The 14,980-nt window shown below is 48.4% G+C and overlaps 1 protein-coding gene across 1 annotated transcript; it reads left to right on the forward strand.

The window, feature by feature from the left end:
• The first annotated feature begins 9,088 nt into the window (after window positions 1–9,088).
• LOC131260568 (lateral signaling target protein 2 homolog) lies at window positions 9,089–14,233 on the forward strand. The gene is made up of 4 exons (XM_058262330.1): window positions 9,089–9,296; window positions 10,800–10,934; window positions 12,702–12,881; window positions 13,071–14,233. Exons 1-4 carry the CDS (start codon window positions 9,089–9,091, stop codon window positions 14,231–14,233), a joined length of 1,686 nt encoding a protein of 561 aa, XP_058118313.1.
• Window positions 14,234–14,980: the final 747 nt, after the last annotated feature.

Raw genomic sequence — 14,980 nt, forward strand, 5'->3', positions numbered from 1 at the left:
TTTATTTGTTTGTGATTACCGGACGTTTTTTCCCTCTCTTTCGTCTATCTATTTCATCTGCTTTTAGAAGAGTGCAGGACGTGGTGGCAAGTCCTTGATGATTGGAATGCCGTGAGTGGCGTGATGACGTCCCGTAGTTTTTTTTCCTTCGCGTGTTTATTTGTTGTACCTCAATCCGATCGTAATCAGACCATTTTGTGTCACTTTGTAATGCCCTATGGAATGCACAAGGTCGTTACTGATGCATTCCGTGCGTTCCGTCGCAGGAAACGACCTGCCAGGACGTGCCTCATTGATGGAGAACGATGTAATTTCGGACGGATTTTGACAATCCATTTGAATGCGTAAGTTGCGTGAGGGAAGCGGTTTTTTTTGTGTAAAAACCCACCAATAAATTTACCATTTTATTTTTAAGTTATTTTATATATGTTTTTCATTTTAGTGAGAAACATTTTGAATCATACGACTTCCTTAAAAATTTAAGTTAAATTCGAAATAATTGTAAACACTCACACATCATTTAAAGTGACTGGTGAGCGCAAAATTCAAGGAGGTGATTGGTTTTATTTTTAGCTTCCAGATAGAAACTCCATAAACACCGTCCTGTAACGAGCTGCACGAACCGGCCGCAGACGGACCAGCACCACCCGTCATTTTCACCCTCCCCTCGGCAACCCCCGGCGAGGCGAGGAGTGGAAAAACGTGCATGGAAAATATGCGCATTGCGATTTTTACGACTTTCCACAAATTCGGTTCAGTTACGCGGTTCTCTTCTCATCATCATCATCGTCGTCGTCGCCGTCGTCATCCTCGGTATCGGCTTCGTTTTCCCGCCTTTCGTGACGTGGCCTTCGCCAGCGGAACCGTCGTTTCCGTGAATCATCTCCGTGCGAGGAGAGGAACGTATACGCTGGGCAGTAAAACATACTTCGGTTTTACGATCCGCTTCGGAAAAGTTTTCCTCGATTTTCCTTGTTCCGCATTGACATACAGTCGAGGCGCATTGTCTCGGTTCCCGTACGTCGGTTCTTTGCCTACACCCGGCGGTTCGGTTTTCCTGGTCCAACTTCAGCGTTTGATTTATTTGTGTAGTTTTGGAAGGAAACTAATAAGACCTGCCCTAGGCGGGACCGCTTTCGACGTCTCGCCAGACAAAAGTCACTCCTGGATCTTTGCATGCCCTTTGCGCTAAAAGATGAGATGGAATGAATTCTCAGTTTTCGTTCCCTCGCTCACTCCAAGGTCGCCAATTCTGTGGCAGAAGGAAGCACGGGAAGAAGTGCACGTTTTGATGAGTTTTAAATTTTGGCTGATTTGCTAAATTTTTACGACTTTGTTTATGAAACTGGCGAAAGAATGGAGCATGCAGTACGGAACAAAGCAACTGACTGACATGAGGAAATATCGCGTTTCGGCGGGTGCACGCTGAGACTGAAGCACGTTTCGTTTTCGGGCTGTCCGTGCAGTGCAGTGTGCGGTATTTTGGCGCCAGAAAACACCTCCCCCCTCCATCCCTCCTCGCGGGAAAGGGTGGATGACATCGTGGACAGATGCACTCAGCGGGGCGGCCGACTCGAGCGAGAAGATAAAGATGTTTGAATGCGTCATAAATCGAAGACGATGGATGAAATGAATTGGAAACTGTTTTCGTGTGCATCACCGTTTTGGGGGACAGTGGGGATGATACCGGGGGATGTAAAGTGCAGTTCCAGTGAGTGAGCACCGTTTTACGAGTTCGAACGGAGGGCGGAAGTATCACACACCGAGAAACGTCCCTGTAAATGTATCATGCGTGTTTTTTTGGTCAATTGTGATGCTTTATCACAATGTATTGCATGGAAATGCATCGCTGCCCGTGGAATGCAATTTAAAGTAGTTTCTTAAAGCACACGTTATGGAACTGCTTGTGGCAGAACGTCCGAGGTCGTCACCGAGCTGTCAGACCTTGCCACACCTAGGGACGATTTATGGTAGCGATACGGCTCGAACTCCCATTATGGGTGAAGAAAACTTATTATTTTCCTGACGTTGGTCGTTCGGGTACAATTAGCATGAGGCATTACCCGTGGCCCGGGCCTCACACACATGTTCATCCGCTGGATGAATTCATGGCGTGGTGTGAAACTTAATGTCCATGTCGTATTCATGGCCGTTTCTTCTCCACAACCCTGCATCCCTCCCCCCACCGATGTGTCCTTAAGGGTGGCGTTTCTTCAGCTGCCCTTTAGCCGCGCGTTGGGCATTTGTTTGTAAATTTCCCAAAAGGCAATAAAACCATCTAATGGTAAGCCTAACGAGTGGTGTCGCTGGTAAAGTGAGTGGTATGGAAAGGGAGGAAGCGGAGAGGGGTTTATTTTATTATTTTTAAGCCATTTGCCAGTTGTGCCAATTGCAACGAGAATGTGCGATGGGTTGCTATTGGTGCACAAATGAGTAAGCGTGAGTGAATTTCAATTCGAAAGAAGCTTCAAGCAGCGGGGATGGGGTCGTAAAAACACACACAACAACAACGAAGTGGACGAAGAAGCAAACTATCCGGCTCCAAGGAATGGCAACCCGGGCCCTTCCCTGGCCAACTCTCGCGGCCGATATGCGGCATAAACAAGTTCGCTTCGGTTTGGTGCCATCTAAAATCCACTCGTTAAACGCGAAACCACGGGTCTGTGTACCCCTTGCGGGTCTCACGGTTGACGGAACCCCGCTTGTTCCTTTCTACTCTCCCCACTCCCCCCCACCACCCAAACGGTTACCAAACCCACCCGTCATCATTGCCGCCAGGGCTGCAGGATCGTAAATTATAATATGATTTTTATTACACTTTAGCGCAGCATAAGTCGAGGCCCCGGCTGAGACGTTCGTAATTTGTTATAATGTTATAGGTTTCCATACGCGCTAGGCGATCGGCGGCGGTTGGCCGACACGCCGTTGGGCCGCTGTTGGTACTATTGTTATTATTTCTGAACCCTTCCGAATGATCCAAGCTGCCGGCCAACAACGGTGCGACACTTTGTAGACGGCTTACCGAGATCCGGATGTGCTGGCGAAAATGCGATTCACTTTCGAACCATCACAACGACGATGGCTCCGATGCAGCTCCATGTGTTTTTCGACGATGATTTCTCCGTCCGCTGTTCCGTGTTTTATTGCTCAAAAACACAGAACCAGTAAATGATGTTGTTGGGAACGCAAGCGTTTGATTCTTGGAACACTCGTTCGGGGTGGATTCGTGTTTTTTTCTTTCTCCAACGAATCATATATTGCAATGCAACGACCGACCCTGATGCACCGAAAGCACCAAAAACCGCCAGAAGAAGCCAGCAACAAAATTGCGATGTTTGTAACATTTATGATCCAATTAGCTCGGGACCGCATGGACCGGGGAAAATTTACTGGCCAACTGCACCGGCTCTGGAGCGTCCCAATCGTCGATTGTTCCGCTGTCTTCGTGTTTAAATGAATTGCACCCGTAAGAGCGGTCCGAGCCAATCCGTAAACAATTTAATTAAATCCGGTTTTGATTTTTATGGAAGTCTACGAGTGGCTCGGAAGAATGAAACGTTGCGAATCGCAAAAGGGAAAAATTTTACGAAAGGGTTGTTACGGGATGGTTATAGCGGTTCATAACAAAAGAAAGGACAAGAAGAAACACGGAGGAATATAAAATTTCAACTTAAATTGATGACTCTATTGGACTACAGTTGCATGGTTACTACATTTAAACCCGCAGATTAGCTATTTATTTTAGTGATTATTAAAGTCAATTTTGCACGATCCTTTTCGAGTCTTGTTGTGCAAAATGTTTTTTACGGTAGAGCAAAAACACAAGAATCTGCAATTTCTCTTCTTTTTTAACCGTAGTCGAGCGTGGAATTTGAATAAGTCAATTAATTTGTTATTTTGGATGTTGTTAATTGTATTTGGCCCTCCTTTTCTTAATGTTTCTACTAAAATTGTGTTCTCTATCGGATACCTAAGCTTTTTTCATATTGACCTCGTGCGTTACCAAACATTTGTGCACTTTACCGTAATCTGCAGTTATACTTTGCATTTGCATAGTGTTTAAACCGGCATCGAAACGAACGGTAACACTTTAGCCTTATCATTACCGGTGGGAATTGAACATGCAAATCCATTCTCATTGATGTTGCCCCGCCATTACTCGTTTCTAACCCACGTCACCCTTTGATGCATTTGAGCGTTGCACTGGTGCATTTGATCCAGGCGGGCGCATTTCCCCGCGTTTCGTTCTAGTTTTCACACGAGTTGAGTGGAAAAGCTTGCTTTTAATGTGTAATCTTTACGGCCCACGGTCTGTTTTTCGCCATCGATGGTTGTTCTTTTAATGCCCATTTGAGCCATTTTTACGCCAAGAGCCGTTCCGGGGGCACCTTCGGATTGGCCGGTTCGGTTTCGTAGCGTTTGCTAGCGGGGGGTTAGATGAACGGATAAAGAAAGGGAGCTAGTCGGGAGGGAGTTGGACCAAAATGGATGGAAACCATTTCGTTTAAAACAAAAGAACAAAAGACGACGCTGAAGGGGGTTGGTTTGGAATCGTACGATCGTAGAACGGAACGAAGAACTTCGAAAGGAAATGAGGTGTTCCATCGGGCGCCTGCTTGGATGGCGGTATGGAAGTGATAGCGAAGTTTGTGTGTTGTACATAAAAAGACATAAATCATCATGCTCGCCGGCCGCAGCATAAGAGGGAAGGGTAGACGAAGCTAGGAGATAGAACGAGAGAACCGCAAAGTGTGCGCATAAACCGAACCGATGCACATACAACTCACTCGCAGCGAGAGAGCATAGAAGTCGTCGTTTTGTTGGGAGGGGTGGTTCGAGAAGTACCAAGGGTAGGAGCAGCATATTCCGGTGCAACATGCGAGCATGTTTCCGTGCCAGAGCGAGCGCGAACTAGTGTCGGGAGTTCAAAAGCGCGCATAAAAGACAAAGGCGGAGCCAGGCTCGGATTGGTTGCGCAGCCGGGGTCTATTTCTTTCTCTTTTGCACCACCTGCCGTGTAATGCAGCACGGGCAGACTCTACCGTCGAAGGTCTCTTTCCGACCGGAACTCGGCACTTTGCAGCAAAAGCCCGACCGAGCACGTGGCGACTCCGGAGTTGGAGTTGTCGGATCTCCACCACCGTTGGGGCCGAAAGTCGTGTCGTATAGCCTCGCATCCTCGTCGTGCACGTCGTGCGATGCTCTGTTGTGCTAAGCCGAGTGGAATTCCGATGCGCGGTTTCTATGCTACGCCAGCCACCCACCTCCATCTCGATGTGCATTTTTCCTAACATGAAAATTTGCTTAGGAGTCGAGTGAACGACTCGAACAGTCTAGGAAAACCCCACCGGATTCCGGCTTTTTGGGGCGGTACATTTTTTACCCGTTTACCGAACACATTTACACGCCACGAAACCGCAAACGAAATTCGGGGGAACAAACGAATTTTCGTCGGGAAAACTCAAGACCGGCACGAACCGCCTGCAACGGTTCTTCTTGGCAAACGTTGGGAAAGCGCCTTTTCTTCACGGGGATAAGGCTTGGCTTTCGCATCCATCGCCATTGGACGGCAAGGGTTGAGTTTTATTGCTTCACTTTCATTTTACCGACGTTTGTGTTTTTTCCTCCACTGACATGGCATGTTTTTCACGGATGGGTTTCACCACCCCCGTTTTTCCGACAACGGCATCGTGCGTCTTGCTCGTTCTCGGCGGCGAACGGTATCGGTTTTCTTCCACGCCAAGCCGGTGGGGACTGCAACGCACGGTAACGACAGGAAATCGTGGTACGACCGAATGGAGGATGTTATGTTAGCGGAACATCGGAACCAGCCGAGCGGCAGAAACAGGAAGATTAGTTCCCGGTGTTCCCGGTCACCGGCATTAACGTGGTTTTATTTGTCCCCGAGCACTCGTTCCGTTTGCGTTTCTAATGTCGATTCGGCAAGCAAATGTACTCCACAACGCCACGACGGTGCTTTCGGGTTGGCCGGAAAAATGATTCTTTCGACATTGAATAGGTTCCTGGGATGCTACTGAATACTTCTGCTTGAAGCATGTCGGACAAAAAGCGTTAGTCAGGTCGTCGGTACGAAGAAGGTAGCGTTGGAGGGATGAGTTGAAAAGGAGTACAGATGCACGGTTGGAAGCTTGCTTTTTTGACCGATTTTTCGACACTATTTCCACAAGGACGGGATACAAGTGAACTCACATTAGTTCTGCGATTCTGATGGTTTTTTTGTTTGAATGCTAAATGCCTGATATTAGATCATCACGAGAAACATCCGATACCGAAGCATTTCTGTCTGTTCGTTTGGAGCGTTCGAAACGAAACGAAACAGACTGTAAAAATCGTTTCGAAACGTACTGTCTTATTTAATGACCATTAGAATAAATGTAAGTTTGACCTTTTCGTCTTCTACCAAAGAATGTTTGAATTTAACTTCTCAAATTGAGAAACATATTATGAAAACATATTTCGTGCATACATTTATTTTGTATTACAATTGGTTTCATAATGTATTTCAATAATTATCACTCTATTTTCGATTTTTTAGTTTTCGTATTGTGAATACAGTAAGACACATGATTTATGTGGTTCAAGAAGATTTCGACAAGACATACGAAAGAAAAAGGGAAACAACTTTATCGCACAATTTAAAACTCACAGGAACAAGAACATTGGTTGGGCTAGCAGACGGGAAGTCTTGTATGAACCTTCGAATGGTTGTGACACACGGAACACAGTTTTAATTAATTTCGTGTAACCCTTGGTTCGTGCAAAAATATCGCTCTCAGGGATCGCCGGTTCGCCGGAACTGGCTTGGGCTCGGCTTAACAGAGGTCGTAAAATTAATCCAACGGTCCGCTGTCGACAAAACATTGTAGTTGGCAACCACCCGCCGCTCTCGTCGTACGGCAACATACAAGGTCACCATGACGTACACCATGGCCAGTAAACATGCTTGTAAACCCCCGTGCGCATGCATGATTGAAATCACAATGCGCGGCAAAGAGAAGGATAAAAATAAATTATTTAAAAATAATTGAATCAAACCGACCCGCTGATAAACGGGTGGATTGATTTGAAACGGCTATATGTATGGCCTGCAGTGTTGCATTCATGCTCCCCATTGCTCGAACCACACATACACGCGTTCGATCGGACCACGACTCGTTCGGATTAATCGACGGCGGGTAGTTTTATCTGAGATTATATGAATGGTGACAGCTCAAAGAGCGACCGGGTGATTATTTAAATTAACTCCAGCGATACTGGATTTGGACCGAAGCCTCCCGGGGTCCGTTTCATTTTCACTTTGCAGAAAGAAACACACCTGCATCGGTGCCCTTTTCGCCACTTCGCTTCCTGGACCCCAACGGGTGCATCGGGAAGCAATATGGTCCTGGAAGGTTCGGAAACGTTGGTCGGAGCCACCGCCGTTTGGAGGCTCAGATTTCAGGCGGGAATTAAAATGCCCCACCACCTACACCACGAGCACGAAAGCGCTCCTTCGGGGGCGTCAAAGCAATCGAAAGCAATCAGCATCAATTAGCAGTTTTATGCCTGTGGCACGCATGCTTCCCAACGTCCTCTCTAGATGTTCTTCCGTGTCGTGCGACTTGTACAAATTGCTTCGGCGGGCTCTCTTGAAGGCGGCTTGAATCGTCTCTTCGCTCGGAACGCGAAACGCAGTGGCGCACGGAAGCATGATTTATCGTCAACAATCACGTCCTCATCACCGGCCGAAGCAGATCGTAAAATTCTGCTGCTCGTGGGCGGTTCGAACTAGGCATAAATGTTAGGTCGGCTGCTCTTTTGCCTATCGGATAGTCAACTGACAAATCGTACTACTAGAGATTGCGACGATAGCTCAGAGTATGTGTGTGAGTGTGGGGGCGCAAAGATTTCGAAGGTCATACTGATGAGATTTCGCATGACGCGACCTTGCAAAGGCTTACTCACCGCGAGAAGCCGCCTTTCCGAATCCCGCATGCTGACGAAAGATCGTGCCTCAAGGGATTGTTTAGTCTGGATGCATAAAATATTGCTCAATTATTCAATTTATTGCATCTGCATCGGAAGGCACGGTACCAAACACGGAATGGCCGGACACCAGACCCCCGGTTCGATTGCGACCAGCAGGCCGAGTTTACGATGTGGAGTGCACGGAAAGTTTGCATACCATGTTTTGCTTGCCTCGCGTTGCTTATTGATACGACGGCGGGACGGCGTGTTGCGCGAAAATGTGCAGCTTGCCATCGGCATGGGCACGGGAAGATGATGCACAGTGTGGCCTTACACTTAGGTTGGGCAAGGGTGGGGAATAATTTGTTTAAATAAACCCGCAAACAGCTCTGGTTAACAAGTGTTGTCCATTTGCCGATCGGTGGAATGTGCAAATTGATTGGGGCAGGATCAGTGTTTCCATTTTTCGTACGTCTCATAAAATCTTCTAATAATACCATCGTATTTGTGTTATTTCAAGTTCAAAGATTTTCAATGGGAGAAAACATAAACCAAAATGTGGGGAAAACAAATGATTGGCTAATTAAAAATTGTCTGCAAACGGCAGATGGTTTGAATGTTCTTACATCAACTTTCCGCAAACCAGTTCAAAGCCCCGGTTTTGTACATAAAAATCCATTTCGATGAGCCGAAACATTGCCCAACCATCAAAAGTAATAAAGATTCAAAAGGGATAAAAGTGTACCTTCGTAAACGACGCAAAAGCAATTGAACGCGAAAAGGTGGAAGTACTTCAAATTATAGCTAAGCGTTGGAAAGAATGAAGCCATAAAACATCCTATTAAACTTACGTTGCAAACTTAAATATAATTGGAACAAGACGACCGCACAGCTAGAGAGGGAAGGAGAGAGTGTGTGAGTAATTGTTGCAATGTGCTGTATATCTTGTGTGACGGTAGGCCGTTAGAAAATAAAAACTAATCCGAGGACAGACAAATGCGTTCTCGTTTTTCCACGACGAAGAATAATAAACGGCTCTATATTTTTTCCGTGCTAGTTTGAATGGGCACACGAGCTTGGCGATTGATTGGCTCAAAGTAATCGACATCACTAATCAAGTATGGACGTTCGAATTACTAGTTCAGTCATCTCAATACCAGTCCCGAGCACGAGCCGGGAATGCTACACGGGGATCGTGTACTGTCATAATCAGAAGGCAGTTGGAGTTGATTTATCTCCGCAGACGGCCGCGTTCCAGCCAGTGCGAATATTCGGAAAGGGCTTAGCAAAACCCGGCCGGGTGTATCTGTTTGCAACCCACGACTGTGGTAGGAAAAATACCAGAAATAGATAGAAAGATCGACAATGATCTATCGGTCGCGGAGAGTGTGGCTGTGTGTGTGTGTGTATGAGGGTGTTTCGTTTTCCCCGTTCTCTGCCTACCGCGCGCAGGAAGAAGATGCTGCTCAGAATGCAGTTTCAAGCAGGATTGACACTTTGACAGCTCTGATGCAATACTATTTCCAGTTCCCGCGCGTGTGAGACGTCGACCGTGCGCCCGGGAAGAAGGCTTAGTTGGCACCCAATCACACCCGGCGAAGGGAGAATGGGTCTTGCGAAGATAGTGCGCGCGAACTGCGCTCGGGAGATTGAAGTTAAATTAAGCACAAGATTAGCATGACTGAAGTGACTTTTCAAAGTGTCAGAATGGCTGTGTTGGAGGCTAGCGCGCGAGAGTACTAGACGCGTCGTGTCGGGAAACTGAGATGGACGGGCGGGAAGAAGGTGCCAAAGTGAAACCCGGGGAGTAGGCTTAAGGCTGCCCTCAAGCGCTAAAGCCTGCACCGCGAACACGGGGACACGGCGCGAAGGGTAGACGGCGGGCCACGATGACGAAGACGATGTTGCTGCTGCTGCTGATGATGATGATAATAGTGCAAATATAAAATAAATCTTCCGTGAGCTTTGTGTAGTAGGCTCCAGCGGTAGCAGCAGGACCAGTTCCTCCGGAGTCGTGGGGTCAGTCGCGCGGTAGAAAGATCTCCCCCTCCCGTTCCAGCCCTCCCGTGCCGCCCGTTGTGGTTTGATTGATTATGGAATATTTATTATAGTGTCTTGTTTTGAAAACGAGCCTGGTAGTGTAGAATTTCTGCCACGTTTCGGGGACACGAGGAGCGCGAACACCTTTCGGCGGGGTGGCCTGGTGTGGGGGAGGGGTGGAAAAAGCACCGTTTTAAATACCGCTCCGGGACGATGTTATTGTCCGCTCGCGCGTGTGTATTGATGGGAAAGCCATTTTTCACGCGTCCAGTCAAAAGGTAGAACTCCACCACTCATTCTCAGCCGTTTGCGGGTAGGTGGTTGACGGTGTGGGAGGGGGGGAGGAAATTGGGGGAAAGAGCGTCAGAAAAAATGACATGCCAAGGCTAATGAACAGCATGTGTGCATTGGCATTGCAATCGAGATTGGCACCTCCGATAAGGGACCTCCAAGTGGGCTTCACGAGCAAAAGGTTGACGTCAGATGATCGACAAGATGTCAAAGAAAAGTAGTGATCCTTCAACTGTGCATGAATGCTCGCTTTAATTACTTCGATCCTGGTCGGCGGGAAGGACTGGGGCCTTAAGAGAATTTCTTATGTGAGTAGTGGGATGTTTGAGCTTGGTACACCGTTTTCTCTATTCAAGATATTAAAGATTGTTCTAGAATGAACATTGACAGACAAGAGGTCTTCTGGATGTCGCCTACTATGTCATATCGATCACAGTGCGTTAAGCAAAGTGTGCTCTAATGCATTCGTACGATTTCTTCCTTCCTACTTCTCTTTGCAGACGACGAGCTGGTCAAGCGGGCCCAGTGGCTGCTGGAGAAACTAAGTTACCCCTGGGAGATGATGCCCCTGATGTACGTCATACTGAAGAGCGCCGATGGCGATGTACAAAAAGCGCACCAGCGAATCGACGAAGGTAAGCTGGCGGGGATGGTGTCGTTCGACTGCTCCTCCATCGCCGTGTCCGACATCTACTGTTCGTGGGACGTCCAATGATCCACAGTTGTCCCAAGAAGATGCTTTGTATAATCGCTCCCTAAGAAAAAGTTACCACATCCTGAGGTTTTTTTTTATGTTGTCACGGCACGTCGCATTTATCAAAAGCCACGTGTCTGTATGGAGCATTTCGTTTTCGTGTGGGTTATAGTGGCTATGCCAAACTCCACATTCGTTTCATGATAGGCTCAATATGAGGATTCGGTAAGGCTTTAGAGTCCCTTAATAAGGCTAGGTGGTGTTGCCAGATCGCTTAGAATAACAGCTACAAGGTGATGATGCAACTCTCGCATCCTTTTGAGATGTCGATGTCAACAACACGTTCATCATCATCTCGTCGAAATTCTGTTCAACCCCCTCATCCCTCAGAACCCACTACCCAGGCGTTCGGAAGTGACAAACATACCTTACCCTTTCCATTCATCTATGCTCAACACAGGTCAGGCCGTGGTCAACGAATACTCACGATTGCACAATCTGAACATGTTCGATGGCGTGGAGTTGCGCAACACCACCCGTCAGAGTGGATGATAAACTTTCCGCCCTCTCTCTGCGTGTGCCAACTAGCGGAAGGAAGTGTAGGACGGGGCTCGCCCTCCGAGCCGCTCGATACATACTATTGTTTGAGGGGGCGCTATATCGATTTGCGATACAGTTTTCAACTTCTGCTTGTTCAATGTGTGCTATATTAAATGAGGAACGCGTGCCGTTGCAACCGATACCGATAAGTTCAAAGTAGTGTGTAAGGCCGTGTATAGAGTGTTTTGGTACAACCGCGTGACTGCCGTGGGCCCAAAGGAACTGCCGTGTCGCCGCGTCGCGTCGGCCCACGTACGCACGATGAGATCCCCCCTGGTTCGGCACCGAAATCCACCGTAAAGTTTGGCGTGATCGTGGGTATTCGACTGCCACGACTTGCGAACGCTTTCTCGCACATGATGCAATCTTTTTTTTTTTCAAAAATTTCAACAACGACAACAACCGAGCAACCAAGCAACCAAACACCGACCAAAATGATCACCAACCCTATCTTGTTCTCGTTTTGCGTTCTTTTCTATGTCCCCGGGCCTGCTGCGTGTGGGGGAACGTGCGTGCGTCGTACCCGTTCCTGCGGTTTTCACGGCACTTCCCGCCGGCCCCGAAACAGTGTTTAATCAGTTCGAGGCCAGCTCGGAGCTACAGCCATTCTGGGGCTATCACGTGTAGCTATACTTGTGAGATCGGGCCCCGACGGAGTAGAACCACTGTGTGCGCGCTCCGCCCGGTTGTGGGTGTATAGTTTATGCAAAAGTTGCCGAGTTAAAAGAGATAAAAGGAGTTAAAAAGAAGTAAAAAAAATTAAAAAATTTAACGCGTTAGAGCTCCGCTCGCCGGAAGTGCAGTGGCAGTAAGTTTTAGTGCCGCGTACACGTGCTTGTATAGACGCGAACCGGCGTAAGGATAAGAGCAACCTGTGTTCCACTAGTAGGCGATAGTTGTTTTTCTGTAAACTAGTTTCTTCACCAATCAACTTTCCAAAAAAAAAACGAACGATAACCCCATCAATCAACCTCTACCTGAGTCATCGTCGTCGTCCTGTTATATTCGTGCCACATGAACGGACGGCCGTCCCTTCTCTCCTCCTCGCTCCGGGGATGCGCCGTGCCGTCGACGTCTCCAACCAAACTGTACACGACGACGTTGTGAGTGTGCGTGGATAAAGCGAAATCCAAAATAAGATGCAATTGTTTCGGAGTACAAAAGTTAAAAGTTATAGGAAGCCATACGCACGCCGTACCACACACAGCCACAACCACAAAGACACTACTGGACATCTCCAATCAAACAAAAAAAAAACCTTCTCTACAATCAATTAATACGAAAAAAGGTACGGTAATCGTCGATCGGAATCCCGACAACCACGCAGGTTTCGGTTGTTCCGGTTGTGGCACCACGGCGCAGTTGTCCGCGACCAACACGGTCTGTGGACGACGGTGGGCCACCGCCTCCGGTGATGCGCCAATCGTTCTGTTTCACGCTCGCTCACACTCTTTTCCTTCCCCCTTTTCTACGAAAGCCAAGCGATCGATCAAGACGTACGAGCTGGTGAAGTCGTCCCTCGACCGCAACCACAGCGACCGGCTGACGGAGGAGGACGACGAGGACGAGAACATCTCGGTGACGAACCACACCAACTCCACCGGTCGCTCGCGGTCGAGTTCGCGGTCCCGGTCGCGGTCCTGCTCGCGCCACGTCGAAACCCCGCGAGCCGACGAGCGGGCGCTCAATCTTGACACCAAATACAAACCCGCCAGCACCAGCGCCAGCAGCCGGGAGGACGACCGGGAGCCGCTGGCGTTCGACGAGGGGTCTACGGTGATCTCACACGGTCGGCCCGCGAGCAGCCATCAGCATCACCATCACCACCTGCATCAGCATCATCATCATCCCGCCAAGTACAGCCAGACGGAGGAGGTGGATCATCAGCCGAGCAGCAATTCGCCCGTTTCGGTGGAGGAACCGACCACCGTGTACGACGTGGTGGTAGAGACCGGTGGTAAGCGGGCACGGGCCAGGCTCAGTCCGGCGCAGGAAGCGGAACAGAAGTCTCCGGCACCCGAGACGACCCAACACTACGAGGCGTACCTGGATTCGGTGCGGCGGAGTAAAAAGAGCGCCACGGCTAAGGAACCCACCGACACGCAGGACGCGACCGCCGGGGAAAGCTACGAGAAGGAGAAGGAGATGCGCATCCCGTACTCGCTCCCGAAGAGCACCTTCGACCGGTTGGACCTGCTGAAGAAACCGAATGGGCTCAACCTTCCCGCGCTCTACAAGTACAATGCTATCGATAACAACTTCGCCTTTCCGTTGTTGCTACCGGGCCTGGGGGCGGCCAATAGGACGCTCTACCCTACGCCGTTTTCCGCCCAGCTCCTACCGTCCACCCTCTATCAGTCCGTCAGCAGCGAGTCCACGACTATACCGATGTTCCAAACGCACTTTCTCGGCTACCAGCCACCGCTACAGCTGCCCGAACACTTCTACCGGAGTAAGGAGCAACAGCAGCAGCTGGAGCAGCAGCAGCAGCAGCAGCAACAGCAACAGCTGCAGGCTCTGGAACCAAAGGAACCGACGTCGACGGACTCGACCAGCCCACCGAAGGCGACGCTGTTCTACGCCACTACGGTAGACAACTCGATCGCTTCCCAGCAGGCTTCTATTGCTACAATCCTCTAAACGGCACCAGACAGGCGGTGCAGAGCCGCTTCAGGCAGTAGGATATGGTAAGTACGCCGTGCACGTCTATTTCATTGTCTATTCTAGAAGCTGGTTATCCTCAACCCTTACTAAAAACTAAGATCTACTATTTCATCGGTGTTTTATCGTTCAAATATATTCGAACAACCGTGACCTTTTCTACTTCCGGAAGAGCGTAGACTCACTTGTTCTTAAAAAGTTTCTTCCAATATTTTAGCCTATCAAACCTGAACAAGTAGAAGTCTATCGTTATGGCTTATACTTGTCTTAGGAACACCTAAACAAGGTTACTAAAGAGAATTCCCAATTCAATGGCGATTTTGCGTGAGGGTACTATGGTACTCTAAAAGAACCTCTACTTCATATATTCCTAAATCTGTGGAAAATCGCCATGAAAATTCCTTCAGCAGCTTTTAGAACACATTCCGGTAGAGTTCCATCAAAAGTATTAAATCATATCGTACCATAATGTTGGAAGTAGCTTGTGACCCTCTTCAGGCTTCATTGACTATTTTGCTACCTGAATCTTGTTTGATGTCGCTTGCTAACACTTCCAACATCCAAATTGCCTCCGGATCGATCACGACACAACATCATAATCAGCCATCAGCGGCGTATGCAAAAGTCCCGACTTCAAACGACCGCCATAAATGATTCACGGCCAAATCAACGTTTAGTTATTGATATGGGCCTAGAGTGGCGGGAATAATAACGCACCACGAAAAA

Source organism: Anopheles coustani, chromosome 3, assembly GCF_943734705.1.
Source record: "Anopheles coustani chromosome 3, idAnoCousDA_361_x.2, whole genome shotgun sequence".
NCBI lineage: Eukaryota > Metazoa > Arthropoda > Insecta > Diptera > Culicidae > Anopheles > Anopheles coustani.

Bases quoted from the DNA above. Each gene is read 5' to 3' on its own strand.
- LOC131260568 (XM_058262330.1), top strand. From the start codon at position 9,089: ATGGACGTTCGAATTACTAGTTCAGTCATCTCAATACCAGTCCCGAGC. The intron at 10,935-12,701 runs GTAAGCTGGCGG...CGACGTTGTGAG, and splicing joins GCACCAGCGAATCGACGAAG to TGTGCGTGGATAAAGCGAAA. The intron at 12,882-13,070 runs GTACGGTAATCG...TTTCTACGAAAG, and splicing joins ATCAATTAATACGAAAAAAG to CCAAGCGATCGATCAAGACG.